Consider the following 15,961-nt stretch of genomic DNA (forward strand, 5'->3'; position numbering starts at 1 on the left):
TTGAGGATTTTTGCATCTATGTTCATCAGTGATATTGGCCTGTAGTTTTCTTTTTTGTGACATTTTTCTCTGGTTTTGGTATCCTGGTGATGGTGACCTCGTAGAATGAGTTCGGGAGTGTTCCTCCCTCTGCTATATTTTGAAGAGTTTGAGGAGGATAGGTGTTAGCTCCTCTCTAAATGTTTGATAGCATTCACCTCTGAAGCCATCTGGTCCTGGGCTTTCGTTTGTTGGAAGATATTTAATCACAGTTGTAATTTCAGTGCTTGTGATTGGTCTGTTCATATTTTCTATTTCTTCCTGGTTCAGTCTCGGAAGGTTGTGCTTTTCTAAGAACTTGTCCATTTCTTCCAGTTGTCCATTTCTTCTTCCTTATTGGCATAGAGTTGCTTGTAGTAATCTCTCATGATCTTTTGTATTTCTGCAGGGTCAGTTGTTACTTCTCCTTTTTCATTTCTAATTCCATTGATTTGAGTCTTCTCCCTTTTTTTCTTGATGAGTCTGGCTAATGGTTTATCAATTTTGTTTATCTTCTCAAAGAACCAGCTTTTAGTTTTATTGATCTTTGCTATTGTTTCTTTCATTTCTATTTCATTTATTTCTGATCTGATTTTTATGATTTCTTTCGTCCTGCTAACTTCGGTGTTCTTTTGTTCTTCCTTCTCTAATTGCTTTAGGTGTAAGTTTAGGTTGTTTATTTGAGATGTTTCTTAAGGTAGGATAGTATTGCTATAAACTTCCCTCTTAGAACTGCTTTTGCTGCATCCCATAGGTTTTGGGTCATCGTGTTTTCATTGTCATTTGTTTCTAGGTATTTTTTGATTTCCTCTTTGATTTCTTCAGTGATCTCTTGGTTACTTAGTGTATTGTTTAGCCTCCATCTGCTTGTATGTTTTACAGATTTTTTCCTCTAATTGATTGCTAGTCTCATTGCATTGTGGTTGGAATAGATACTTGATATGATTTCAATTTTCTTAAATTTACCAAGGCTTGGTTTGTGACTCAAGTTATGATCTATCCTGGAGAATGTTCCATGAGGACTTGAGAAAAATGTGTATTCTGTCGTTTTTGGATGGAATGTCCTATAAATATCAATTAAGTCCATCTTGTTTAATGTATCATTTAAAGCTTGTGTTTCCTTATTTATTTTCATTTTGGATGATCTGTCCATAAAGTCCCCTACTATGATTGTGTTATTGTCGATTTCCCCTTTTATGGCTGTTAGTATTTGCTTTAGGTATTGAGGTGCTCCTATGTTGGGTGCATAAATATTTACCATTGTTATATCTTCTTGGATTGATCCCTTGATCATCATGTAGTGTCCTTCTTTGTCTCTTGTAAGAGTCTTTATTTTAAAGTCTATTTTGTCTGATATGAGAATGCTACTCCAGCTTTCTTTTGATTTCCATTTGCATGGAATATCTTTTTCCATCCCCTCACTTTCAGTCTGTATGTGTCCCTAGGTCTGAAGTGGGTCTCTTGTAGACAGCATATATACACGTCTTGTTTTTGTATCCATTCAGCCAGTCTATGTCTTTTGGTTGGAGCATTTAATCCATTTACATTTAAGGTAGTTATCAATATGTATGTTCCTATTCCCAGTTTCTTAATTGTTTTGGGTTTGTTATTGTACGTCTTTTCTTTCTCTTGTGTTTCCTGCCTAGAGAATTCCCTTTAGCTTTTGTTGTAAAGCTGGTTTGGTGGTGCTGAATTCTCTTAGCTTTTGTTTTTCTGTAAAGGTTTTAATTTCTCCTTCAAATCTGAATGAGATCCTTGCTGGGTAGAGTAATCTTGGTTGTAGGTTTTTCTCCTTCATCACTTTAAATATGTCCTGCCACTCCCTTCTGGCTTGCAGAGTTTCTGCTGAAAGATCAGCTGTTAAACTTATGGGGATTCCCTTGTGTGTTATTTGTTGTTTCTCCCTTGCTGCTTTTAATATATTTTCTTTGTATTTAATTTTTGATAGTTTGATTAATATGTGTCTTGGCGTGTTTCTCCTTGGATTTATCCTGTATGGGATTCTCTGTGCTTCCTGGACTTGATTAACTATTTCCTTGCCCATATTAGGGAAGTTTTCAACTATAATCTTTTCAAATATTTTCTCAGTCCGTTTCTTTTTCTCTTCTTCTTCTGGGACCCCTATAATTCGAATGTTGGTGCCTTTAATGTTGTCCCAGAGGTCTCTGAGACTGTCCTCAATTCTTTTTGTTCTTTTTTGTTTATTCTGCTGTGCAGTATTTATTTCCACTATTTTATCTTCCAGGTGACTTATCCATTCTTTTGCCTCAGTTATTCTGCTATTGATTCCTTCTAGAGAATTTTTAATTTCACTTATTGTGTTGTTTATCATTGTTTGTTTCCTCTTTAGTTCTTCTAGGTCCTTGTTAAACGTTTCTTGTATTTTCTCGATTCTGTTTCCAAGATTTTGGATCATCTTTACTATCATTACTCTGAATTCTTTTTCAGGTAGGCTGCCTATTTCCTCTTCATTTGTTAGATCTGGTGGGTTTTTATCTTGCTCCTTCATCTGCTGCGTGTTTCTCTGTCTTCTCATTTTGCTTAACTTACTGTGTTTGGGGTCTCCTTTTCGCAGGCTGCAGGTTCGTAGCTCCTGTTGTTTTTGGTGTCTGCCCCTAGTGGCTAAGGTTGATTCAGTGGGTTGTGTAGGTTTCCTGGTGGAGCAGACTAGTGCCTGTGTTCTGGTGGGTGGGGCTGGGTCTTGTCTCTCTGGTGGGCACATCCATGTCTCATGGGGTGTTTGGGGTGTCTGTGGCCTTATTACGATTTTAGGCAGCCTCTCTGCTAATGGATGGCGTCGTGTTCCTTTCTTTCTGGTTGTTTGGCATAGGTTGTCCAGCACTGTAGCTTGCTGGTCGTTGAGTGTAGCTGGGTCTTGGCGTTGAGATGGAGATCTCTGGGAGATTTTCGCTGTTTGATATTACATGGAGCTGGGAGATCTCTTGTGGACCAGTGTCCTGACATTGGCTCTCCCACCTTAGAGGCACAGCACTGACTCCTAGATGGAGCACCACGAGCCTTTCATCCACATGGCTCAGAATAAAAGCGAGAAAAAGGGAGGGAAGGAAGGAAGGAAGGAACGAAGGATGGAAGGAAGGGGAAGGAGATAAAATTTATTAAAATAAAAAATAATTAAGAAATAAATTTTAAAACGTTAAAAAAAATACAGATGGACAGAACACACAAAAAGAGAAAAAGGGAAAATATATATATATATATCTTTTGCTCCCAAAGTCCACCTCTTCAATTTGGGATGATTCATTTTCTTATTCAGGTATTCCACAGATGCAGGGTACATCAAGTTGATTGTGGAGATTTAATCCACTGCTCCTGAGGCTGCTGGGAGAGATTTCCCTTTCTCTTCTCTGTTCGCACAGCTCCCGGGGTTCAGCTTTGGATTTGGACCCGCCTCTGCATGTAGGTCGCCTGAGGGCGTCTGTTCTTCGCTCAGACAGGATGTGGTTAAAGGAGCCGCTGATTCGGGGGCTCTGGCTCACTCAGGCCGGCGGGGAGGCAAGGGTACGGAGTGCGAGGCGAGCCTGCAGCAGCAGAGGCCAGCATGACTTTGCACCAGCCTGAGGCGCGCCGTGCGTTCTCCCAGGGAAGTTGTCCCTGGATCACAGGACCCTGGCAGTGGCGGGCTGCACAGGCTCCTGGGAGGGGAGGTGTGGAGAGTCACCTGTGCTCGCACACAGGCTTCTTGGTGGCTGCAGCAGCAGCCTGAGCGTCTCATGCCCGTCTCTGGGGTCTGCGCTGATAGCCGCAGCTCGTGCCTGTCTCTGGAGCTCCTTTAAGCAGCGCTCTTAATCCCCTTTCCTCGCGCACCAGGAAACAAAGAGGCAAGAAAATGTCTCTCGGCTCTTCGGCAGCTCCAGACATTTTCCCGGACTCCCTCCCGGCTAGCCGTGGTGCACTAACCCCTGCAGGCTGTGTTCACACAGCCAACCCCAGTCCTCTCCCTGGGACCCGACCTCCGAAGCCCGAGCCTCAGCTGCCAGCCCCTGCCCGCCCCGGCAGGTGAGCAGACAAGCCTCTCGGGCTGGTGACTGCCGGTCGGCACCAATCCTCTGTGCGGGAATCTCTCCACTGTGCCCTCCGCACCCCTGTTGCTGCGCTCTCCTCCGTGGTCCCGAAGCATCCCCCCTCTGCCACCCGCAGTCTCCACCCGCGAAGGGGCTTCCTAGTGTGTGGAAACCTTTCCTCCTTCACAGCTCCCTCCCACTGGTGCAGGTCCTGTCCCTATTCTTTTGTCTCTCTATTTTCTTTTGCCCTACCCAGGCACGTGGGGAATTTCTTGCCTTTTGGGAGGTCTTAGGTCTTCTGCCAGAGTTCAGTAGGTGTTCTATAGGAGCTGTTCCACGTGTAGATGTATTTCTGATGTATTTGTGGGGAGGAAGGTGATCTCTGCGTCTTACTCTTCCGCCATCTTGAAGCTTCCTGCCCTCCTTTTATGAGTGAAGAAACTAAGGCCCAGGCTACTTGCCATGGATAATTACCAAATCAGTGGTAGAACTGAATCAGAACCTCTAGCCTGTGACCTCTACTGTCCTGCTTGTTAGAATCTCTGCCAAAGCAGGTATGGAAGGAAACAGAGATCCAGATTAGGTCAGTAGGTACACAGAATTGTTGTCACTGAGACCCTGGAGTCAGGTAGACGTGAGTTCAAATTTTGATTCTATCACTTATCAGCCACTTGACTTTGAGCAAAGAATTTAATCCCTCTGAACCTCAATTTATGTGTCTGTACAATTGGGATAATAATGCCTCACTTATAGAGGTTTTGTGGGATGAAATAAGAAAATGCATCTGGCAATGGTTGAAATTATTATTGAAATTGATTTGAATAATCTGTGTTCATCACCATGGTAATGGAGAATACGGATGATTAATGAGACACTAATACTCCTACCTGTCTGCTCACAAAATCCAAATGGTATGGATGAGAAGAAAAATGGCCTTATGGTGCCAAACGCTGCAGCTGAAATTCTACTGACCTAGATATCACAGTTCAGGAAATAAGTAGACTTGGCAGAGATGGAGAGAAGGAAAAAATAAAAAGTACCAGAGATCTGAGCACAGAATATCAACAATCAAATTCTCTTGCTTTCAGTCACACACCTTTTGAATCCAGTTTGCTCTCCATTATTTGTTTAACTTGTGTTAATTTTATCCAAATGCTAATCTCCTTACATTCTAAAGCCAGTATACAAAATCACACCAATAAAGTACTCAGATGACTGGTTAAATTGCATTTTGCAACTGTGTGTGGGCACATGGGCTTGGCTCTGTCAGGGTTGGTGGAAGGGCAGGGGGAACTGGACTATCATAAAATGTTTTACACTAGTTTTGATGGGTTTGCCATTCTGACTTACTAAATTTGAGGCATAAGGAAAATGAGACAAAGGGGTGTCTGTGTTTGAAGCCTACATTGACATTATCCATTTCCTGTGTTTAAGGAGCTGGAATATCAGAAGTCTCAGCCTTCACGGCCTGGAGATAAGTTTGTGTCTGTTGTCAGCCAGTTCATCACGGTAGCCAGTTTCAGCTTCTCTGACGTTGAAGATCTTCTAGCAGAAGCTAAAGACCTGGTAAATTTCCCCTTGCGCACTGAGTGTTGCTTGACAGAGCTGGTACTTTCAGATATTATAAGTATACTTTCATTTCTAGGGCTGTGATCAGTTGAAACACATGCTTTCTATCTAACTGGCCTTTAGGTTAGTAAGACCTTGAAGTATCTGAATGGTGTAAAACAAGTAAATACTTTGACAGTTTTAAATATTTTGATAATTATAATAACAATCAAGAGAAAAACTATCTCTGGGAAACAGAAAAGAGTGGATTATGAAAACCAAGGGCAGGATGAAATGTGACATCAAGGTATGACTGAGGCCTTGTGCTTCAGAAACTTGTAAGATTCTCACCTGAGATAGAGACTTAGGAGGGCAGGATATTCCCTCTTTAAATCTCTAGGAGAACTTACTAAATGATAGGCACTTTAATTCAGAGCCTCATCGCAGAAGACTTTTTTTTTTTTTTTTTTTTTTCCTTTGCGGTACGCGGGCCTCTCACTGTTGTGGCCTCTCCCGTTGCGGAGCACAGGCTCCGGACGCGCAGGCTCAGCGGCCATGGCTCACGGGGCCCAGCCGCTCTGCAGCATGTGGGATCTTCCCAGACCGGGGCACGAACCCGTGTCCCCTGCATCGGCAGGCGGACTCTCAACCCCTGCGCCACCAGGGAACCCCAAAAGGCATATTTTTAATAAGACTTTTTTAAAAAATGAATCTTGCTCTTACAAAATCTTGTTTTCCTGTAAGGTAAGAGTTTTCATTGGCAAATACCCAACACCTTAAAATCCCCCTGCCCCATCTCTCTGTCTCTGTCTCTCTCTGGTTATTTCTTCTTCTAAAATTTATACACATTCATAAACATGTGCACATTCTCTTGTCCCCTTCTCATTGTTAACAAATGTCATTAAGCTGCTATCCACCCTACTGAGTTCCTCCACACTGCCCATCTCTCAGTTGTGACAACACTCTTTTGCTTTAACTTGAATCTTTCCTTTGAAACTTGAGTAATGAATCTCATTTTTCTGTGGTCCCCTGTTCAGTTGTAGATATGGATGATTGTATACGTAAGTGTACACACATACTCATTAAAGTTCAGAAGTAGACTATGTTAAGATACACTAGCTAATCTCAACATTGAAACCCCACCTCCAATGTTATTAAATAAATGCAAGACAAGATATGTTTGAACGACTGTTGTTAGAGGTCCAGCCCCTGGTACCCCTGATTGAAATCAGTGAACTGATGTCAGCAGCCTCCCCTGTGATGGCCCCCACCTCAATCTAGGCAATACAGTACCTACTTCATCACGGGCTCAAACATTTTTCTAAGAATCAACTGAATAGTTAATTTTTGATTTATACACACTCTACTTTTTTTTTTTTTTTCAATTTTAGTGTGGGAACTTTAGTCTGGGACTAGTTTTGTTCAGATTTCTAAGACTAAAATATACATGACTTCATCATCACTAGAATTCCTAGATAAAAAGATCATTCAGGATGGCTTTGACGTGCCTGAACTTCAATGTTTTAGAAACTCAATTGTAGTCTATCTGTTGCTGTTTTGTTCATACCAGAACTTTTAGAAATTAGCTTATAAAACCATGCAGTAACTGAAGCGCTGCATGTGGTGTATGAAGAATGTCGTATTTTCCCCTAAAGAGCTTAGTTTCTAATAAAATATTTCCAAATAAGTAAAAGGTTGAGCATGCCTCGATGAAGAGAAAAATGGTAAAAAAAGCATTATTATAAATTTAAAGATATGAAATATAAAAATTGAAAATTGTCTTATTTAAGAATAAATGTTGAAAATATTTCCTTTACAGAGATAGGATTGCCAAAATGTCAGGAAAACTTAACAATATACTAAAGACAAGTAGTACAAGAAAAATAAAAGCAATTAGACCATGAAGTATTTATGCAGTCCTCCCCAACCTAAGAGTTTCAAACTGTGAAGAAAATGAAAGATCTGGAAATTTTTAAGTAGTTGATTAGGCATAGGGAGTAAGAATTTGTTTGACCTTGAAGTTAGAAACACTGTCCGTTGTAGTTTAGATGTAATAGCATTAGATCCTTACAGAAGGAGATACAGTTCTAAAAAACAACTTGACTGGCATTGAACAGTATTTGGATGGTCATAATAATGCTAAGACACTTGAAAGCATACTATCTCGAGTTGTGAAGATAACAACCAGAAGAACTAAAAACAGAAATGTTAAAACTAAAAAGACTGGCTGTGCTATTTTGTTAGCCTGTATATTTTTTAATTTAATTTTTAAAAATTCGCCCTTAATATTTTGCATTTTATCTGTTTTTAAAAGATTTGCCTTGAAAGGGTTCTAAAACAAAGGATTTAGAATAAAATTGTATTCTCAGTTATGAATTTTGAGTTGCCTTAATGATTCCATAATCAGTGAGTATTTTCTAATTGAGGCCCAGGAAGTACAGTAATACCAATATTATTTATGATTAGTAAAAGCAGCTAAGAAACACTGTATCCTATTTGCTTTTGATACTAACCACATGGCACCAATAAATGATACTAAACTACTTCAAAGAAAAGTTAAAAGTACAAGTTTCCTTACCCCTGCTGAGTTTGCTCTTAGTTTTATATCCTGAGTGCTCTGCCCTGTGATATTCTGCTTTCTTGTTTTTACTACTGTTTAGTTAATAAAGAGTCATAGGATGTAATCATAGATGTTAAGCTGAAATGAGGTGGACAAGGATAAATGGTTTCACAAGTCGTGGAGTATGACATTTTTTCATTTAGAAGCGATTGATAGACATGTTCAGCAGCCAAAGATAAATCCAGCGAGTTATATTTGACTCAATTTGACCTTTAGACCCTTGAGAGAGATTGATATTTATGTGATCACGGCATTCTCTTGGAAGACTGAACTTCTTAAAACCTTCTTTTTTCCAGTTTACTAAAGCAGTGAAACACTTTGGGGAAGAGGCTGGCAAAATACAGCCAGATGAGTTCTTTGGCATTTTTGATCAGTTTCTTCAGGCTGTGTCAGAAGCCAAACAAGAGAATGAAAACATGAGAAAGAAGAAGGAGGAAGAAGAGCGCCGAGCTCGAATGGAGGCTCAGGTAAGTGGGTGGCCAGTTCCACCCCCAGAAAGTTCTGTTGCTGCATCTCCTTGGTGTTTAGGAAGCGCTCTGCCATGCTGGCAAGAAGGAGGGCATCAATGTCCTATCTAGAAGGCTGCTGGGAGTTTCAATTGGTAGAAAGTTTCTCTTGGGCAATGTGGCAGTCTATATCCAAAGCCTAAAAATATATATCCCCTTCCTTTGATCTGGAGTTCCACTTCTTAGAAATCATTCTAAAGAAGTAATCATACATGTGCACAAAGAGAGCAGCAGTCTTTATGATAAGCCCTAACCTGGAACAACCTACACGTTTACTGACTGGGCATTAGTTCTAAATGATGTAATAGCTACATAGTGGACTGTTTACGCAGTCCTTAAAAGTCATGTCTTTAAAGAATATTTAATGATGTGAGAAAGCTTAGATAACAATGGTTATCTCTTGATAAACAAAAGGGGAAAACTTATCCTTAATTCTTTAAGGATATCTAAATTTTCTATAATGTGTGTGTATTATTTGGCTCTTAATAATAGTAACTCTTGCATAGCAGGTTCCAGGCGTCCACAGTAGATACAGGCTTAGCCTTTGATGTCAGGAACGTGGCCTAATGAGCATTTGCTTTAGTGTCTCTATACCATCAAAGAAACCAATATTTGGGGTCTATTTAATAGTGATAACTTTCTTATTCCATCATAGAAATATGAGTAGCCTTAATTGCGCTCTTTTTAACTAGAATATCATGGGGTTTACCCAGATTCTAGACGGCAAGAGTCTAATCACAAAGTGGTGGTCAGTTTTTTCATTGTTCCTTGCTTCTCTGATGAGCCCTCATGTCCCAGTCATCCTCTCTCATGACATCCAAGGGGGCTGGCAGCTATCAACAAATGTGGCTCAGTGGACTGAAGCACCGTCGTGTTCCACAGACTTCACCTCCACTCAACACAAAACACAATATTATTTCCACACTTCTCTAAGAGGTCACTTTCCATTTGCAGCTCAAGGAACAACGTGAGAGGGAACGGAAAATGAGGAAAGCAAAAGAGAACAGTGAAGAAGGCGGAGAGTTTGATGACCTGGTTTCCGCTTTGCGCTCAGGAGAAGTGTTTGACAAAGACCTTTCTAAACTGAAACGGAATCGCAAGCGCATTACCAACCAGATGACGGACAGCAGCCGGGAGAGACCGGTCACAAAACTTAATTTCTAATTTCCCTTGAATACTTTTTTAGAAAGCTCATTAGCGGCCCTTTGAAGTGACTAGAACTTTTCATTACACTGCCTTGCAACCCAAACAGTGGCAATTTCTCCTTTCATCTGCGAGTGAATGCGTGAATGTGTGTGTATGTACATGTATGTGTGTGTATATATGAAGAAATGTATATAGAAATCTGAGAGTTGTCTGGAGACCTGTATGTTTGGTTAAAAAAAAAAAAATCTATGTTTATGTATGTGCTCAGAACCCATTTGTGGATATGCATTCACATCGAGTGTGGCTCATCTTCTTCCCCTGAACACCATGACTGTTCAGAAGCACAAAACTATCTCCTCAAAGAGAGACAGAGACATTCCCTAGAGTAAAAAGAAAAAAAATAAAGCTTGAGAAATATTTTATGGTTTCCAAGCTTGATATACTTTGAAATTATTTTCACTGGTGAAACTGGTGTTGGAAAAATATAGATTAAAATGGTTTTTGATAGTTGACAGTATGAGGCTGGTGCATCGCATCGGTAGTTGATAGGACCAGCTTAGAATGTCTGACATTGATGTGGGGATGCAGTCTGTAAATGTTTACTGAGAACATTTGGCACAAAATCTGAATTATGTAGAATGTCAATCAGAGTTCTTTTATATGTTTAAAACTTGGACATCAATTTTTTCCCCCCTAATTTCATCGAGTTCTCTGCCAAGCACTCTTGATGATTTCTTTACATTGCTTTTGGAAAGAACACTATCTAAATGCAGTCCATGCTCTTGTTAAAGAACAAAATTACCATAATGTGCTTGTTTTCCTAACAATATAGACCTATAAACTTTAAAAATAAAATTTCCCACCCAAGACTTACAAGGAGGAATTCTCTGAAAGGATAAAAATTATTTTTAAAAAAATTTTATGGGGTGCATTTTTTTTTTTTTTTTTTTTTTTTGGTATTTTCTGTTTTGTAGGACAAGCTGCATCTTCTGTAAATATAGGTCTGGACTAAAGGACATTTAGTGAATGCACAAAATGTCAACACCACCAACAGAGATGCCAAGAGCTATTTATCTCTAAGTATGTTTGATGTGATTTGCTGTTTATATGTTGTCATTTTAAGTTGTGTGTCAGTAACGCTACCTGTAAAATTTCAGTCCAAAAGATAAAGCTCTCAGGGAGAAATGAATAAAAACAATGAACATTAGAAAATAAAATATAGATGCTTACCATTAACCTACCAACTCTTAATATCCTTAAATTATATGATATATAAAGAGGACTGTTACTTTTTTTTTTTGCTTTGCTTTATTTATTAGTAGTGGGGGAGGGGAGCTAAGGTTCTCTGTTTTCTTTCCATCAATCCTGTTGTGGTTGGGTTTCCTGTGGAGAGAGTAGTTTGTCCTATTGCACTAGAACATTATTTACTCACTAAATTGAGTTTTTCAGTCAATTAACGAATATTTATTGAAACACCTACTATGTGCCAGGCATAGTAGGGCTACAGTGGTAAGCAAGACAGAGCCCCTGCCCCCAAGGAGCTTATGCTCTAATGGGGACAGTTAAGGGGCAAACAGAATACCGATGCGTGCGCTGTACAGGAATCGTGCTATTTAAAAATAATTTGTATAAACTATAATGCCTAGCGCAGATGGCAAGGTCTCTGCGCTACATGAAAGCTGTGAAATAGCGCTCTAAGAGTTGGCAAGAGCCGTGGTTTTACGTTTTTCCCCCCTCACTGCAAACTTAGCAACTTTCTACACATTATATGGATGACTCTAGCAAATAAAACAGTCACAAATACACAGCAGACATCACGCTCCCCCAGCTCCTATGTACCAAGGTCTGCAAGTACACCACATTAAAGGTGCAGACGAGACTTTGCTCAAAAAAGCTTGGAGGTGAGAAGGAGTGGGATGTGCTATGTCTGTTCCTTAACTAAAGTGCCTCTATATATATTCTTTTCTATTTAGAGCAGGAGAAATTTGATCTGGCTCAAGTTTGGAACTGTCTTTTGAAAATGGCTTTGTTTTACAGTTTAAGGAATGGACAAGTGGAGGGAGAATCACATAAAGGAGCAAGTTTGTGTAGCATGTTCCTCTCGCCCTTTTTCATCATCCTCATTTTGATATGGCCATCCTGGTAGGCCTTCTTTGCCATTTCCATTTTTCGTTTCTTTCCCCAAAAGCTGTGTGCAGGTAATTCCATGTGCCATTGTTGATTAAAAAAAACCTACTTTTTAGATTGGTGCTGGTGTAAGTAGCCACTTTTTCCTCTCTTGGGTGTGTATTTTAAAAGTTTTTTGTTTGTTTGTTTTTTTAAATTAATGCCAAAAAGAAAAAGCATTATAATTTGTAAACTTAATTGTATGTCTTGTATCTTATTAGCTTAGTAGTTGGAACCACTTAGTCTTTAGGCGCGAGACTGTTGTTATAGTACCAAGAAAAAATGCTGTGTTATGAGACTGTAAATTTTTTTTTAAATAGCAACATGCAATAAAGAGATGAATTCATTAGGTGTTATGTATATGCTTTCTATGAGTTATTAAAACAGCATTATCAAACTTCTTTGCACTTTCCACCATTAAATTGAAATATTTCAAGTTGTTTACTAAATTAGAAATGATACATTTTTTAAACCTGTACATACTGGGCCTAGAGAAGTATAGTTTTCTGCTATGGCAGTGTTCAGGATGTCCACAGACTACCATATACTACCTCCTTCTGTAACATGTTTTTGGTATAACTCTGTATGTGTTGAACAGTTTCATGGTGGAGCTACTGGTGAAATTATTCAACTGGGGATATAGAAAAGGGTCTCTAATCTCTACAGTCAAAATCTTTTTCATTTTGAAGCATTTCCTTTTAAAAAATTAATTTATGATATAGGTTAGTATGGGAAGCATCACCATATGGAAGAAGGAGTGCATATTCTGTTCTCTGAAAATTGGGACTCTCTCTCAGCCCCACATCACTTCGGTTTCCTGGCCATCCTCTCTACCCAATTCGAAGTCAAGCTGAAAACAAATTATCCTAGTGGTTGCTAGAGAATCCAAGCACTTCTGATCTTGAGAGTGGACTCATAATGTTCTTATAATTGCTAACATCTTGGTTTTTTCTACCTAGTCCCTGGATACTGCATAGTATCCAAAGACTACTTTGTTCTTTTACACTGGCATCCAGACAGGAGAGATCCTGCTGCATGGTCAGCAAATTTTATATTCCTCCCTACGATCATGGGGACCTACATACAGAACCATCTAGACCCTTAGCAGCCCTTGGTGTATTGATAGAAACAGGGAAAAACCTGAAACTTGCAGATCATTATGCTTATTTGTATGTCTTCAGTTTTCCCCAGAAAATCATCACTGGGGAAAATGTGCTTCTGTCGGGCAGTGAAGCTGTTCAAACCCTCCAGGATTCTGCCCCTTTCCTATACTTAACACAGATTGGTCAGGCAAAAGGATAATCTTTAATAAACTAGTTTGGACACAATTCTTTAAAAGGTCAAGTTCTGAAAGGGGGGAATTTTCTGTGACTTTTTTTTAAACAACAAACACCACCTATTCCCTAATCATATAGAAAACCTAAGTTAAGACCCCCCAAGGTTCGGAGGAGCTTCAAGATGGCAGAAGACTAAGACGTGGAGATCACCTTCCTCCCCACAAATACGTCAGAAATACATCTACATGTGGAACAACCCCTAAAGAACACCTACTGAATGCCAGCAGAAGACCTCATACCTCCCCAAAGGCAAGAAACTCCCCACGTACCTGGGTAGGGCAAAAGAAAAAACAGAGACAAAAGAATAGGGACAGGACCTGCACCAGGGGGAGAGAGCTGTGAAGGAGGAAAGGTTTCCACACACTAGGAAGCCCCTTCGTGGGTGGAGACCGCGGGTGGCGGAGGGGGGAAGCTTCAGAGCCACGGAGGAGAGCGCAGCCACCGGGGTTCAGAGAGTAAAGCAAAGAGATTCCAGCACAGAGGATCAGTGCCGACCGGCACTCACCAGCCCAAGAGGCTTGTTTGCTCACCCAACAGGGCGGGCAGGGGCTGGGAGCTGAGGCTCGGGCTTCAGAGGTCAGATCCCAGGGAGAAGACTGGGGTTGGCTGCATGAACACAGCCTGCAGGGGGTTAGTGCGCCACGGCTAGCCGGGAGGGAGTCCGGGGAAAAGTCTGGAGCTGCCGAAGAGGCAAGAGACTTTTTCTTGTCTCTTGGTTTCCTGGTGCACGAGGAGAAGGGATTAAGAGCACTGCTTAAAGGAGCTCCAGAGACGGGCGCAAGCTGCGGCTATCAGCGCAGACCCCAGAGACGCTGCCGCCACCAAGAAGCCTGTGTGCGAGCACAGGTCACTATCCACACCCCCCTTCCAGGGAGCCTGTGCAGCCCACCACTGCCAGGGTCCCGTGATCAGGGACAGCTTCCCCGGGAGAACGCACGGCACACCTCAGGCTGGTGAAACGTCACGCTGGCCTCTGCCGCCGCAGGCTTGCCTCACACTCTGTACCCCTCCCTCCCTGCCAGCCTGAGTGAGCCAGAGGCCCTGAATCAGTGGCTCTTTTAACCCTGTCCTGTCTGAGCAAAGAAAACACGGCCTCCGGTGACCTACTCAAATGTAGGGCCAAATCCAAAGCTGAACCCCGGGAGCTGTGCGAACAAAGAAGAGAATGGGAAATGTCTCCCAGCAGCCTCAGGAGCAGCGGATTAAATCTCCACAATCAACTTGATGTACCCTGCATCTGTGGAATACCTGAATAAGAAAACGAATCATCCCAAATTGAAGATGTGGACTTTGGGAGCAAAATATTTTTTTTTCCCTTTTTCTCTTTTTGTGAGTGCGTTCTGTCTGTCTGTATTTTTTTTAACGTTTTAAAATTTATTTCTTAATAATTATTTATTATTTTAATAACTTTATTTTATCTCCTTTCCTTCCTTCCTTCCCCTTCCTTCCTTCCTTCCTTCCCTTTTTCTCGCTTTTATTCTGAGCCATGTGGATGAAAGGCTCTTGGTGCTCCAGCCAGGAGTCAGTGCTGTGCCTCTGAGGTGGGACAGCCAACTTCAGGACACTGGTCCACAAGAGACTTCCCAGCTCCACGTAATATCAAATGGCGAAAATCTCCCAGAGATCTCCATCTCAACGCCAAGACCCAGCTACACTGAATGACAAGCAAGCTACAGTGCTGGACAACCTATGCCAAACAACCAGTAAGACAGGAACACAATGCCATCCATTAGCAGAGAGGCTGCCCAAAATCATAATAAGGCCACAGACACCCCAAACACCCCACAAGATATGGATGTGCCCACCAGAGAGACAAGACCCAGCCCCACCCACCAGAACACAGGCACTAGTCCGCTCCACCAGGAAGCCTACACAACCCACTGAATCAACCTTAGCCACTAGGGGCAGACACCAAAAACAACGGGAGCTACGAACCTGCAGCCTGCAAAAAGGAGACCCCAAACACAGTAAGTTAAGCAAAATGAGAAGACAGAGAAATACACAGCAGATAAAGGAGCAAGATAAAAACCCACCAGACCAAACAAATGAAGAGGAAATAGGCGGTCTACCTGAAAAATAATTCAGAGTATGATGGTAAAGATGATCCAAAATCTTGGAAACAAATTGGAGAAAATACAAGAAACGTTTAACAAGGACCTAGAAGAACTAAAGAGCAAACAAACAATGATAAACAACACAATAAATGATATTTAAAATTCTCTAGAAGGAATCAATAGCAGAATAACTGAGGCAGAAGAACGGATAAGTGACCTGGAAGATAAAATATTGGAAATAAATACTGCACAGCAGAATAAACAAAAAAAGACAAAAAGAATTGAGGACAGTCTCAGAGACCTTTGGGACAACATTAAAGGCATCAACATGCGAATTATAGGGGTCACAGAAGAAGAGAAAAAGAAACAGACTGAGAAAATATTTGAAAAGATTGTAGTTGAAAACTTCCCTAATATGGGAAAGGAAATAGTCAATCAAGTCCAGGAAGCACAGAGTCCCATACAGGATAAATCCAAGAAGAAACATGCCAAGACACATATTAATCAAACTATCAAAAATTAAATACAAAGAAAAAATATTAAA

At 40.9% G+C, this 15,961-nt stretch overlaps 1 protein-coding gene across 2 annotated transcripts in view; it reads left to right on the forward strand.

Moving 5' to 3' along the window:
- The window catches only part of DAAM1 (dishevelled associated activator of morphogenesis 1), a 180,242-nt gene extending 167,862 nt beyond the window's left edge, over window positions 1-12,380 (forward strand). For both annotated transcript variants that reach the window (XM_032623414.1, XM_032623415.1), the window contains exons 23-25: window positions 5,475-5,606; window positions 8,505-8,675; window positions 9,669-12,380. In XM_032623414.1, coding sequence (XP_032479305.1) covers window positions 5,475-5,606; window positions 8,505-8,675; window positions 9,669-9,878 — 513 coding nt within the window. In that variant the 3' untranslated portion in view covers window positions 9,879-12,380. The remainder of the gene's footprint in view (window positions 1-5,474; window positions 5,607-8,504; window positions 8,676-9,668) is intronic.
- The last annotated feature ends 3,581 nt before the right edge of the window (window positions 12,381-15,961 follow it).

This window comes from Phocoena sinus, chromosome 2 (genome assembly GCF_008692025.1).
Source record: "Phocoena sinus isolate mPhoSin1 chromosome 2, mPhoSin1.pri, whole genome shotgun sequence".
Taxonomy (NCBI): Eukaryota; Metazoa; Chordata; class Mammalia; order Artiodactyla; family Phocoenidae; genus Phocoena; species Phocoena sinus.